At 36.6% G+C, this 14,501-nt stretch overlaps 1 protein-coding gene across 3 annotated transcripts in view; it reads right to left on the bottom strand.

Moving 5' to 3' along the window:
- The window catches only part of LOC128863824 (sushi, von Willebrand factor type A, EGF and pentraxin domain-containing protein 1), a 150,665-nt gene that overhangs the window by 33,952 nt on the left and 102,212 nt on the right, over positions 1-14,501 (bottom strand). For all 3 annotated transcript variants that reach the window (XM_054103191.1, XM_054103193.1, XM_054103192.1), the window contains one exon: positions 13,144-13,225. In XM_054103191.1, coding sequence (XP_053959166.1) covers positions 13,144-13,225 — 82 coding nt within the window. The remainder of the gene's footprint in view (positions 1-13,143; positions 13,226-14,501) is intronic.

Here is a 14,501-nt window from a genome sequence, read left to right as displayed (position 1 = left end):
AATGCATACATACAAGCGATATCGCATTCGATTTCTGAGTTCATTGAACCTGCTGAACAGAAATTTTTGTTTAGAATTCTTCTCAGTTTCTGCGGTCTTCGGCGAGTTGCCTTTATTGGTTTCATGCACACAGTTGAGTGGACCGAACAAACACCAGGATAGCTTGTGTTGTCAGTTAAATCGCCTTTACTTCTTATCTGCTCCTCTCTTGAGTTTACCACTTCATTGTTACACATATCTAATATGCTCAGGATCGCGTGTGTGGTCTAATATTTATCAAAGTATTAGCAAACACAACAAATTTCCTCAATATTGCTCTGATTAAACTCGATTAGACTCACATTTACGACTGCGGTACATTCATTCTTTGATGAGAGGACGACACAAATCGTACACAAAGTAAACTAGGAATATTTTGAAAACTAGACACGAACGAGGTGCGACAATTAAGTACCAAGAATTTAGTTACAATTTTGCGAGAGGTAATACTGCGTCATTCGGGAGCATACGTCTCCCAGGATGGGACCTTGCCTTGACGTTTGAAACACTTTTTTGTATTTTGTGGTTTGTTTACGATATAGATATTTTTTTTTTTTTTTCGTGTCAAAATGAATAACACCTATACGAGCAACGTAGGTAGATAGGTAGGTAGAAGTGGCAGTCGGTTTTTAACCCAACTCACTTGTACCATTGCCGATCCATTGGGATGCCACAGCACCGCCACAGCACCAGTTTACCTGCCACTCCTCGTGAAACCTTTTTATTAAGTGCAAACTCATTGATCAGACTGACACCCTAAATCCCTAAGGCCATCAGTATCATTCAAGAATGATAAGCCGAAGTATCTAAACTTAAGGCATTCCACTAGAGACAGAGAATATTTCTGACAGACTCTTTCTTCTCCTCATTCTTGCAGCTTCTGCAATAGTCGAAATGAGGTATATACAATCTTTGAGCATGGCGACCTAGGAGATAGTAGCCTGTGACCAAAGCAACTAACATAGAGACGGTTTTGTTTAACCGATTAAGTAGCACTTTTGAACGTCTGACGTACAAACCCCGCCACATTCTTTTTGTAGCGTTAGAGTCGGACTATCAACCCATCTCGTGTTGGCTGAAGTGACAATACTCTCATACTTGTATCATGCAGTTTTTAGGTTGAGAGGGATATAGCTACAATCTCAATATCAAGAGAGAGGTACCACTGCCCTCTCTCGCTAATTTGTACCCTGGTATGTCACTGTGCCACCCATGTCAAATGGATGCGGAAATATTCCGCTAACAGGTTGAAAGATGCCCGACTATCGGTTGACTATCAGAATAAATATAGACTTATCTTAAGGTTGTAACATTTTTGCTCAACCTGACAGCTATCTCGAATTTCGGCCTGAAATATGCTACAGCGATTAGGAAGACGAGCCAGAAACGCTTACTTTCGGCTTCGTACAGTAGCCCTAAGCTAAGAATCTTCTTACAGTGGACAACAAAGCCAACTTTATCGTCAAGTTTTCGGTCATCAGTATGTAAAGAACCGTAAACAATTTCTCCGACCAGGTATATTGTGACCTCACTCAAGACTAGATGGAGTTCTAGTACTAAATAAACTATTAAAATATGGTTAATTCAAACATTAGTCAAGCGAATTGATTGGACCGAGACCGAGTGTTATAAGCCACGTATTGTGCACCAATTTTTAATAAAATCTAGCGACAGCAGAGACTGGATGGCAGAGATGAGTGTGGTAGTAGCTCAAAATGATTCCGGGATATTTGAGTAAGACCGCGCGACCCATAAATAAATTCAGCAAAAAGTAAGGTGAATTTGGTTGTAAAATGAAAAGTCTTTATTTATTCTTGTAAATCAATTTCATCCCCTTCAAAATAATCCCCTCTCGATGAAATACACTTATGCCAACGATTTTTCCAATCCCCGAAACATGCCAAATAGTCCATTTCCGGTATAGCTAACAGCACCTTCTTCGATTCAGCTTTTATCTCCTCAATCGACTCGAAACGCGTTCCCCGGAGTGGTCTCTTGAGTTTTGGGAATAACCAGAAGTCACACGGAGCCAAATCAGGCGAATACGGTGGTTGCGGAACGATATGCGTGGAATTTTTGGTGAAATGGTCACGAAGAACGAGTGCAGTGTGAGACGATGCATTATCGTGATGCAAAAACCAAGAGTTGTTGGCCCATAATTCTTGTCTTTTTAGACGAATTGCTTCACGTAAACGACGCATAATGCTCAAATAATATTCCTTATTAACAGTTTGGCCAGGTGGAAGGATTTCATAGCGCACCACACCACGAAAATCGAAAAAAAACTGTCATCATGACCTTTATTTTTGAACGACTTTGACGTGCTCTTTTCGGTCTGGCCTCGCCTTTAGCACGATATTCGCTTGATTGGTCGGTTGTTTCAGGGTCGTAAGCATAAATCCAAGTCTCATCTCCTGTAATGATGCATTTGAGCTTGTCCTGATAGTCTGAAAGCATTGTTTCACACACATCAACGCGACGACTTTTTTCCAAGAAATTGACAGTTTTCGGTACCAAACGAGATTTGACTTTTCGTAGGCCCAAATGGTCTTTCAAAATGGTGTTCACAGATCCTTCTGATATTCCGATCGTATCAGTAAGGTCTTTAACAGTCAACCGACGATTTTTGAGCAGTAACTCCTTCACTTTATTGACGTGTTGGTCTTCTGTTGACGTCGATGGTCGTCCGGAGCGCTCCAAGTCATCAACACGTTCTCGACCCTCTGTGAAGTCTTCGTACCACTTATAAACATTATTCTGCGACATGGTCGAATCAGCAAATGCCTTCTGCAACATGCTAAACGTTTCCGCAGCCGAAATTTCATTCCGCAAACAAAATTTGATGGCACTTCTCTGCTCAATCAAATCAGACATTGTAAAAATCGAAAAATGCATTCTTGGTCGTTTGGTAAACACAAGCGTAAATATATTACTGATAATGACATTCACATGAAAGTTGGCCCAGATGTTATTAACAGTGCTGCCAACTCATGAAAAAATAACTATAGCGAAATTTTAATCCCGCGAAGTTTGACAAATAAATTCACCTTACTTTTTGCCCACAGTAGTATCTGTATATTTTGCGAGCGGCTCGAACTTTCCAAGATTGGCTGTACTCTAACATGACAGCGTCTTTTTTCATATGCAAGACTTGTTGATGGAAAAAGACACTCCAATATTGCCGTACCCAGCTTTTAGTCGCGCAATTGCACCTTGAGCCTTTTCTTATACCGCACCATGAAGCTGCAACTCAAAAGAACTCATCACAACTACGCACAGAAGATCAAGGAAGCAGTAACCGCAGCACAGAACTTGCGAGTCGGCAGCTGAAGAAGTTTCAGCAAGAAGCACTTAAGTGTAGTACTGGAAGGTGGTAGTACTGGATGGTGATGGATACATTGTGGTAAGAGGTTTCCCTCTAATTAAAGCTCCATACTGAGCCACGTACTGCTTTCTACTTGCAAAAGAAATATATATCTGCATATGTATGCGATAAGCCCCCATGGAAAGCCTTATGAAGCTCGCTAGGTGACACATATTTCTGCTGTATATGACTGTAATTACTTTAAATGTCTTTAAATATTACATTAATATATTTTAAAATGCTGCTGGTTATTATTGTTAAACACTTCCTTGGCGCGACAAACTTTCTAATACCAAATTGCATTAAGTTGTATAAAAGCGGTTACCAGGTAAATATGGCCAGTGAAATGGATAGCTTTTAGAGTTAATTAGCCTGTATGTCGCCCGCATTTCGTACACACACACCTACATGCATGCATACATATAGACATATATACATACATACATACATACAAATATAGAAAAGTGGACATGTATGCCAAATTAGCATTGCACGTAACTTTTTAAACAAACAAGTGACTGTCAGCTACTCGCCAGGCGCGCAAAAGAGTCCCCGTCGTCAGTCATTTCTCTTATCCCATTTTAGTCAAATTCGAAGCTGTCTTTATTTAAATAAACTTAAGTAAGCGCTTGCGTGTGGCTTTCGTATTGAACATTTTCAAAAAAACAAAAAAACGTCACAAATTAGCATTCCGTACGCACGCATTGGGTTTGGCAACATGTAACCAGCATTTGAACTGCTTAGGCCAGTGATCTTCGAGCGAAATTCACAGACAAAAATCGATCATCCGCAGGGTTACATATAAGACTCGAGCGTTAATCTATAATTGAAGGGTAAATAACACAGCGAGTAACTGTAAAGTAGAGTTCAACAACCGCTTTAAGAGACAATTTTAAGTACGTGTGTATAGGGTTTGTATGTATATGTGTACAATAGTCATTTGTAAGTGTATGTAAATATTTTTTGTTGTACAAACATACAGGTGCGCATACCAATTAGCGACTTTTTTTTCTTTTTTTTTTACTCTGCTTATATCTCTCCCTTTAAGCAGATAAGTAAAGAAGTAACTGATGGTAGATACGAGGGTCATTTGAAAAGTACGCGGAAAAATAAAAACTACTTAATTGTTTGCAGTAAACTTTTTTTTATTTTTCGGCGCACACTCCTTTTACACTTATACACTTCGTCCAATGCTGTTCTAGTTTGTTGATCCCGATTCCGAAGAATGGGAATTATTGAAGTCTGAAAAATAGTCATTCGTTTCTCTGAAAAATAGTCAACTTCTCGTTTAAATAAAATCGTTTTCCAGTCAGCCATTTCCTCAAATTAGGGAACAAATAGCAATCCGAGAGATTCGAAGAAGCCAAGTCTGGAGAATAGGAGGGATGTGAGACTGGTTGAAACCCTGTTTTGATGAATTTCGCAACCACAACTGCTGAGTCGTGAGCTGGTGCGTTGTCGTGATGGAAATAAAAAAGTGACTCAACTTCCTCGATTCAAAAGAACGCCAAACACAAAGAAATGGACCGATCTGGCTGAAACTTGGTGTGTATTCTTTCAAGAGAAGCTGCTAACTAAAAATAACCTCAATAAGCGCCAATAGTTCCATATCTCTGGCTTTGCACGCACTTTTCAAACGACACTGCGTATATAGGGGATTATATAACTATGGCACAGAGTCTTATATGGTAGGCAAGTTCTGGCAACTGATTTTTTTCTTATCAAATTTAAATTATGTATTTAAGGAAATGCAGTTCATTCTCATACAAAATTACATGAATCCAAGTTTCAAATTTTGTGAATATTTATAAAAAAAGTGCAACCACATTTCATCAATATTTCAAACTTTTGAATCGAAAATTTTTTAAAAAGTTCATATGCGTTTTTATAGTCCATTAAATTTCGATATAAAAAAGTGCAAATTTGAACTGGCTCTAAGATGACACTGATTTATAATTTTTTTTAACTGACAGTATTGGATGTTTTCTTCTAAAAAAAAAACAAAAATGTCGAGCATTCCTTATCCTATATTAGTTGAGCATTATAAAACGTTTACTTGAAGCAATTCGCCAAAAAAGAAATATTTGTGGGAAAACAGCTCGTGGATTTTGCACCATGATAACCGACCGTCGTACAGTGCCATCATTATCCATGAATCTTTCCAAATCCAAGAACAAAGCGAATAACATCCAACAGCCATCGATATGGCTCTTTGCGACTTTTTTCTGTTTGATCGAGTCAAAAAACTACTAGAGGGCGTTTTAACAGCCGAAAGAAAGTATTGGAAAAATCGAAGCCGGCTCCGAAAACAGAGTTCCAGAAATGTTTCAAAAGCTGGATCAAACGATGGCTTATGTACGTTGCAGTTGATATAGGTAAGTGAAATGGTTGAAGTACCAGTCTGGTACTCCTCAACTAACACTAAAGCGCCGTTTTAATATTGTACCATTTTGAGACCTCCAACAAGCAGATATCAACAGCTAACCAGAGCTGTTGATGTAACATAGAAGGTGAATGGGATTTAGGCTCGAGCACTGATCCAGGCTGTCGAAGAAAAGAGCACCTAGTGACCTTAATCGTCAGCCAAACCTCGACTCTTGCAGAGAAAGTGCTCAATAGTCTCCTGCTCAGAAAGGTCGCCACAGCTTCTGCAATGGGGATTAAATGGTGAGCCCAGTTTTTCTAAGTGAGTGCCGATCGTCAATGACCGATACAGTACAGTCAAAAGTTTGGGAATTGAGTAGCGTGGAGTCCCCAAAACTATCTGCGTGCCACATTTAAAGTCTCGAGTTCTGTCTATGTGTGCAGGTGCCACCTAATATCAAGTAAATAGCAAACCGGCAGTGATATGAATGAATGTTTTTCTATTGGGTATGAGAATAATTTTCCGCCCTCGTAAAAGAGGTGTCGCTGCTGATACTATTTTTGTGTTCGCTCTAGTAATATACTGGTGATTTCAAGGTGTATAGATATGTGAGGTCTCGATCGCAGTAGTTGACATTCGTTTGAAACGTAAAGACCCGTTTTTATCTGATGTCAAACATATCTACGTTCGTCCCGTGAACACAGCATTTACGGGAAGTCAGCTTCAGTATTATGATACCTTTTAAAGAAAAGTGCAACTGAAAAGTGTCGTATATTGATCAATATTTACGGTAATCACTCTCGCTTAAATATAGATTGTATAGAGTGGTTTCCACGCTTCCAAAGTGGCAATTTCGGTGTGAGTGATAAAGATCGCGAGGGACATCGTAAAAATTCGAAGATACTCAACTACAACAGCTATTGGATGAAAACGCATGTCGAACCCTTGATGATATGTCTAAAGAGTTGGATGTTGACAGATCAACACTCGGTAAACGTTTGCACGCGATGTGTATGGTTCAGAAAGCAGGTAACTGGGTGCCACATCAATTAAGGGAGAAGGACATCGTGAGACGTTTGGTGACGTGTGAAATGCTTCTTGAACGGCAGAAAAAAAAGGTTTTCTGCATCGCATCGTCACTAGCGATGAAAAATTGATCTAGTATGATAAGCTTAAGCATCGAAAATATTGGATCCTGTCAGGTGAACCAGGTCCGTCGACAGCGAAAACAATATTCATGATTCAAAGGTTATGTTGTGCATCTGGTGGGATCAAAAGGGTGTCGTCTATTATGAACTCCTTAAACTATCTGAAATCATCACTGACGATCGCTACCGACTGCAGCTAATGCGTTTGAATCGAGCTCTCAAATAAAAGCGACCCGAATGGGACGGTAGACATAACAAACTGATTTTGCTGCATTACAACGCCACGTAATGGCGCACGTTGCTAAATCGGTCCAGAAATATTTAGAGAATGAATTGCGAAATCTTGCACCATCCGCCGTATTTCCCAGACATTGTACCTTCGGATTACTATCTGTTCCGATCAATGCAATTAGCCCTTATTGCAGAGCTGTTCACTTCTTACGAGAGCATCGCAAATTGGCTCAATGAATGGATCAAGTCAAAATAACTCGAATTTTTCGTCAGAGGAATCCGTATGCTGTCTGAGAGATGAAGTAAAATTGTAGCCTCCAATGGCACATTTTTCAATTAATATCATTTGTTATATAATTTTTTAAATAATTCGTAACTTTGGCTAAGAAAAGGCGGAAGGTTATTCGTATACCCAATAGATAATATTAAAAATATAAATTTTTGTACAACTCATGTAAACATGGCAAATACCTGTTCTGTGATGATTCAAAATTAAGCCAAATCTATCGCTAAAGCATTGTTAGCGCGTGCTAAACCAGATTTCTGCCATGTGTTTCTCTTAAGAACCGGTTTAAAATTAGTCGAAGTGGATAAGAAATGTGCAAATTATATTTCTTACATGTATGCCTAGTAAAAAGTGGTTTATGACTGGATTAAATGGATACAGAATACGTAAATCGTTATATCTAATGGCAAAACCACGAAAGAGTTAATCAATGTGACTATGGCTATGATATTTCATTAAAAAAGCAAGACTTCTATATACATTAAAGACTTTTATAATTGCTTTTGATATTTGTTCGGTGAGTTGCGAACCTACTTAGAACCAGTTAGTTACAATAAATATCGAGCATTTATTGTCATAAGGAAATAGAAAAAATAGCAAAGTTACTACAAAATAAAACTAAATTCAAATGAAGCAACTCTCTTTTTCTATTAAAATGTTACAAAAAAATGTCACAAATATCAAATGTCTACTAAAATATAAAGTGCTTAGAGACAGTTTGTAATAAAAGCTAAGTAGACCACAGCACTTGTAGGCCAATCAGCCAGTCAGCCAATGGCTTGCGCTTCTTTTCGTTGATTGGCACAGTAGCAGCTCTTGCGGTTTCGACTGAGTCCAAAAGTAAGTCATTTATTGCTAATTATCGTCCGTTGAGCACACGAAGTAAAGCCAAGTCCCTTCCATTAGGATCCTTCCAACACCAAGAAAGACTCAACCTTTTCCATCACTCCTACCTACTATCGCAATGCACACTTCCAGGGATGGATAATTTGTATCCACTCGTATGACATAACACAGGTAAACAAAACTAACTACTAGATGTTTATGCGCTCGATCTTCATCACAGTTTATAAACTTTATACACTTTTTCTGGAAACTCTTGAATGATAAAGTCCAACTCTTACGCTGCATTCAGTGCATGCCACTGTCTCAGTTTTCCATATATTTTGAGCTCAGTGTCTAACTGAGCAGTATTTTAGTTCTTAAAGGTGCAAAAAATATAAGTGAGTTCAGAGACAATCTCGAGGCAGCAGTCATTCTTGCTACATGGCAGTCGTAAGTTTGCAAGGCAGTGGGAAAAAGTAATGGATACCGCTGGATAGTAATTTCATCAATTATATCTGATTTTAAAGAAAAGTTAAACCTCGCCACAGAAAATTTTTACGTGCGACACTTGTATTGTTAAAGCTTTTTTTTGAGAATAGAGTTCAGAATTGACACTACGCGTATTTGGACTAGTCTCACACTAGACCGAAACGATTAGCTATAGCGCATGAAAGTTAAACGATTGAAATTTGTTTTTTGTTTTAGTATAGTGTGCAGAATTTATTCTACACTAGCCTGAAAAGGGTTGTACTTTAAAAACCGGAAATAAATAGTGAAATAAAAGTTAAGCCAAGATATGGAAAAATATTTTTTCTTGAGTATAGTGTGCAGATTTGTTACTATGCCCATATGGACTAGTTCTAAACTAGTCTGAAAAGAAATTTGGAAAAATGTTTTTTCTTGAGTATAGTTTTCAGATTTATTACTACAGTCGAACTTCTCTACAGTGAACTTCCATATAATGAAGCTCTCCTTATAATGAACTGGTTTCGAAGACACTGCTTTTTCGTTCTACTTTCGGTGTATTTTGTGTCCTTATAATGAATTTCTATATAGTGAAGTTTTCTATATAATGAACAAATTTTACAGCTGGAAATTCAAGCGTCCTAAGTTTTTGTCTCCATATAGTGAATTTTTTCAGAAGTTTTCTGTTGCAAAAAATTACAGTTAGATGTGGACAAACTGTAATGAGGGGAATCCCAAAATTAAAACAGAAAGAGCTGAGCTATTATAGTTTTATTCAGTGATTGAAGTTAAAATGACGCATCGAAGCAGCATTTCGCTTGAAAAAAAGTTATTAATGATTAACAAAGTTAATGAAGGAAAGAAAAAAAGAAAAGATATTGCCAATGAATTCGGAGTTCTTCCCAGCACTTTATCAAATATTTTAAAAGATAGGGAAGTGATTTTAAAAAATTCGGAGGATTTGGCAGTAAATACCAAACGCAAAAGACTTCGACCTTGTCATTTTGAGGATATTGACGAAGCAATGCTGAAATGGTTACTCGTTGCACGTGGTAAGAATCTCCCTTTATCTGGACCATTATTGAAGCAAAAGGCCAAAGATTTTGCGGAAGCACTAGGACACCACGAATTTGAGGCAAGTACAGGTTGGTTAGACAAGTTCAAAAGTCGGCATGGCGTTATTCAAAAGACATTATGTGGGGAAAGTGCTGACGCCAACATAGAAAACGGTGATGAATGAGTAACGAACGTCTTACCAAAATTAATTGAAAATTACAACATTAACGACATTTTTAATGCCGACGAGACTGCTTTGTTTTTCAAATGCTTGCCAACTAAAACACTGGTATTCAAAAATGAAAAATGCTTTGGTGGAAAGCAAAGCAAGGAGAGAATAACTGTCCTGGTGGGAAGCAATATGACTGGATCAGAAAAGCTAAAATTGCTGGTAATCGGAAAGGCCAAAAATCCGAGGTGCTTCAAGGGAATGAAATCTTTAGGTGTCGATTATGAGTTTAACAAAAAAGCATGGATGACCAGGGAGATTTTAACGAAATGGATTGTAAAACTCGACAAAAAATTTTGTGATCAAAACAGAAAGGTGTTGTTTTTTGTTGATAACTGCACTGCCCACCCTAAAGATGTAAAAGACAAGTTGAGAAACATTCATCTCGCTTATTTTCCTCCCAAAATGACTTCGATACTGCAACCAATGGACCAAGGCATTATCTACAACATGAAACAACATTACAGAAAACGAATTTTAACGAATATATTGACTCAAGTGGATGAGGGAAATTCTGTTATGGCCATAGACTTGCTGCAAGCAGTTCGAAATCTTAGCAATGTATGGAATGTCTATGTTAAACCAGAAACAATTGCCAACTGTTTTAAAAAGGCTGAATTTTCAAAAGATGCTATGCAGACTCCATTTGAGCATTGGGATGAAGAGGACCTTCTTTCAATATCGGATTTGGGAGCTTTACAGTCTTCATTTAAAAAAGTAGCAAATATCGAAGCATCGTTTGATGACTACGTAAATGTTGATAATGGTGTGCAGACTTGGGACAACCCATCCGAAGAAGATATTCTCAACAGCATTTTTGAAAGTCGCGGAGTTCCAGCTGAACCTGGTAAGCATTTATCTTTTTATAGTCAAACACAAATTTAATATGTAAATATTATTTCAGATAACGATGAACACGATTTGACCGTTGAAGAATTGGCAGAAACTGAGGAGGCATTACCTACGTTGATACAAGCTGCTTCATCCATTAGCGTAATTAGAACCTTTGTGGAAATGAGGAGTGACGTGCCGATTAATGTTTTCAACACTCTCCATGATTTAGAAGCTTTTATTGAAAATGAAAAATGGAAGACTGTAATTCAAACCAAACTCACTGATTATTTTAAATAAAATTACATAAAAAATTAATGTTTCTTTATAATGAAGTTTCTATATAGTGAAGTGATTTTCAGGTCCCGTGCGAATTCACTATATGGAAGTTCGACTGTATAACCATATGGACTAGTTCTGAACTGTTCTGAAAAGAGAAGCAATTTCAATAAAGGTATCTGGCCTGAGAGAAAAGTTAAATAACGATTTGGATTTGTTTCTTGAGCATAATTTTCAGATTTGATACTATGTCAATATGCACTAGTTCTACACTAGTCTGAAAAGAGCAGTAATTTCAATAAAGGCAACTAGCCTGGGAGAAAAGTTAAATAACGAAAAATTTTTTTTTGCTTTTCTTGAGTTAAGTTCTCAGATTTGATACTATGACTAGTCTGAAAAGGACAGTAATTTTCATAGGGGTGGAAAAGAAGTTAAACAACGATTTGGAAATTTTATTTTTTCTTACGATTAGTGTGCAAATTTCATTCTTTAACAATATGGACCGGTTCTACACTAGTCCAAAAAGAGAAGCAATTTTCATAAAGGTATCTCCCCTGAGAGAAAAGTTAAGCAACGCTTTGAATTTTTTTTTTTGATCATAGTTTTTAGATTTGATACTATATCAATATGCACTAGTTCTACACTAGTCTGAATAGAGCAATAGTTTCAATAAAGGCATCTGCCCTCAGGGAAAAGTTAAATAACGATTAAACAATTTTTTTGTTTTTCTTGAGTTAAGAGTGCCGATTTGATACTATGACAATATGGACTAGTTCCACACTAGTCTGAAAAGAACAGTAATTTTCATAGGGGTGGAAAAGAAGTTAAACAACGATTTGGAATATTTATTCTTTCTTGCGATTAGTGTGCAAATTTGATACTTTGACAAGATGGGCCGGTTTTACACTAGTCTGAAAAGGGCAGTCATTTCAATAAAATTATTTGGTGTGAAAGAAAAGTTAAATAATTATTTGAACTTTTTCTTGGTAAGAGTGTACCTAGTGTACTTTTCAACTATGTTCTAGTTCTACACTAGTCTGAAAGGTACTATTCATCTTTGGACTAGTTCTACACTAGTCTGAAAAGTTCAGTTCACATAGAAATAAAAGTTGCGTTTGTGGCGAAAAAGAGTGTGGAACGATTTATTTCCAAAATTTTATTCCCATATAAGAATATTTTTTTGTTTTCAGATATTGCAACCACCTAAACTCTCCGTTGGGCAGACTTCTCTGGCCAGACTTTATCGACTTTGGACGTGAATTTATGATATTTCTATTATATATTAGGTAACGACTTGAGCTTTCAGGTAGCTTCCTAAAATTAAATTCGCTATCGACTCCATATAAACAGTTTAAGTGTAAGGCCTCGACGCTATCACTTTATGTTACAATTAGCTTATAAGATTTACTCTTTAAGTCAATTTTTAAAATAAATAAATAAATTCTCTATCGATTTATGGATATAACCTTTCAAAAAGGATCCTCGAACAGGACAAAAAAGGCCAGGCTCGGGTGCGCAACCGAAGGCTTCAAAAAAGCTGTCCAACGGGGGGTTAAAACGTTAAAGGCCCACTTTATTTCGTTTTACTGAATGTCTTTGCATGCGCTTTTGTTCTGTGTATACAAATTTGCCTTCTAATACAGTTTTTTCTTGAAAAGTTTTACATAATAAAAATACTTTCAGTTTTCACCAAATTTTTTTCACAACCGGATAAGCACCAGACAGCGACTTCCTGTGCTTTTCCAAATACAATTCCATTTTTTATATTACGTATGTGCATATGTATGTGTAGAAGTATAACATTACATGACGCTGACATGTCATTTATGCAACAAATTATGACATATTCACGCGTAATTAACAGACAATTTACTGATATGCAGCAAAGCGCTAAAAACTTCCTCACACTTAAATAAAATGTGTTAATTTGAAAAATTTTGTTAATATGGATGTAATTAATATTTTTTTCATTTTGCAAACATTTTCCGCTAACAACTTTAGTTATTGCATTTTAATTACACTCACCTTCGACACAGTTCAGCACTCTTTTCCCATGAATGTTTAATGTTGAAGTATTTATAACAGTTAAGGCCACGCAATTCCCAACCTGAAATGCAAATAAAGCGAAAAATTAATAATGAAGAGGGAAAAATGAAAAAAAAATATTATATGAAATTATACGAGAAATTCGAAATAATAAATGAATGAATTAATTAATAGAGATAAGTGTATAGAGTTTAATAACTTCAGCACCATAATAACTTAATAATAATATAATGCAATAAACACAGAAAAAAAGCAAATAATAAAAAATACCTCAAAGTGAAGTAAAAAAAAATAATTATTGAAGGCAAGTTTAATAAACTTACAAAAAAGTTGAAACTAAATTGCTCATTCAAGCTAACTGTGAATTCAATTTTTATTATTATTATTTTTTTTATGTTACCACACCAACGTCTGAATTAGCGGAACGATGTTTAAAGTGGCCATATTTGATTATTTTTCATAAAGTATTACACACTCAGTTGGAGGCTGTGACTGTAGAGGTCACAAAGGGCCACACGAAGGTTCAAGTTTTTGTAAAAAATTACTTTTCTCTGGGCTGGGAGGATGGATGTGGCACCCAAGCGGTTGAGTAAAATAGCAAACTTCATATGGAAAGAAATATTTGTCTGCTTTTTATATTTTTTATGCTGCACTAAAATTTTAAATAAATTAAATATTTCATAAATTGGTGAGCATAAATATAATTAAAAAAAAAATACTGCAAATAATCATAAAATTATATTTGCTATCAGCAAAGGCTATTGGCCTGCAGGAAAGAGTATGTTTGCGTATTCAAAAGTAAATATTTTCAATATTTGTTAGGGATAGCGAACTTTTTTTGAAATATGTATGCTTGCTTCATTAGCTTTTTAATATTTTATGATATTACTGAAGAGTTTTTAGTTAGTTTCGGGCGTATGCCAAATTCGACTACCCTTCTACAAGCACTTCGAAAACCATTCGGTGGATTCCATTTCGTGCCACTTCCTACAACTTAACCGGCTTAAGCTCGCTAAGATTCGCGCCGAATATAACGGCCAATAGTAGCTGGTTTATCTGCTTAGATCTGTGTTGTAATTCATCTCCACATAAAGTGGTCAAAAATAATTAAATCACACATAGAAGATCAACCCTGCCTTACTGAAGGCACTTTCCCAAAGAGGTGGAAGATGAAAACCATTGAGCTTTTAGCCAAGGGCAACAGAAGCCTGGCTAACCCTAAAATAGGAAAAATTCTTGAGAGAATTACTCGCGAGAAGGTATAGTCTGTGGTAGAAGATCATCTGTCGTAGAAGATCAATTACGTGGTGGATGTAGCAACAGAAGCCATTGATAGC

Source organism: Anastrepha ludens, chromosome 5 (assembly GCF_028408465.1).
Source record: "Anastrepha ludens isolate Willacy chromosome 5, idAnaLude1.1, whole genome shotgun sequence".
Classification (NCBI taxonomy): Eukaryota; Metazoa; Arthropoda; class Insecta; order Diptera; family Tephritidae; genus Anastrepha; species Anastrepha ludens.
Note: the sequence above shows the minus strand (reverse complement) of the source record. Positions and strands in the feature narration are given on the sequence as shown.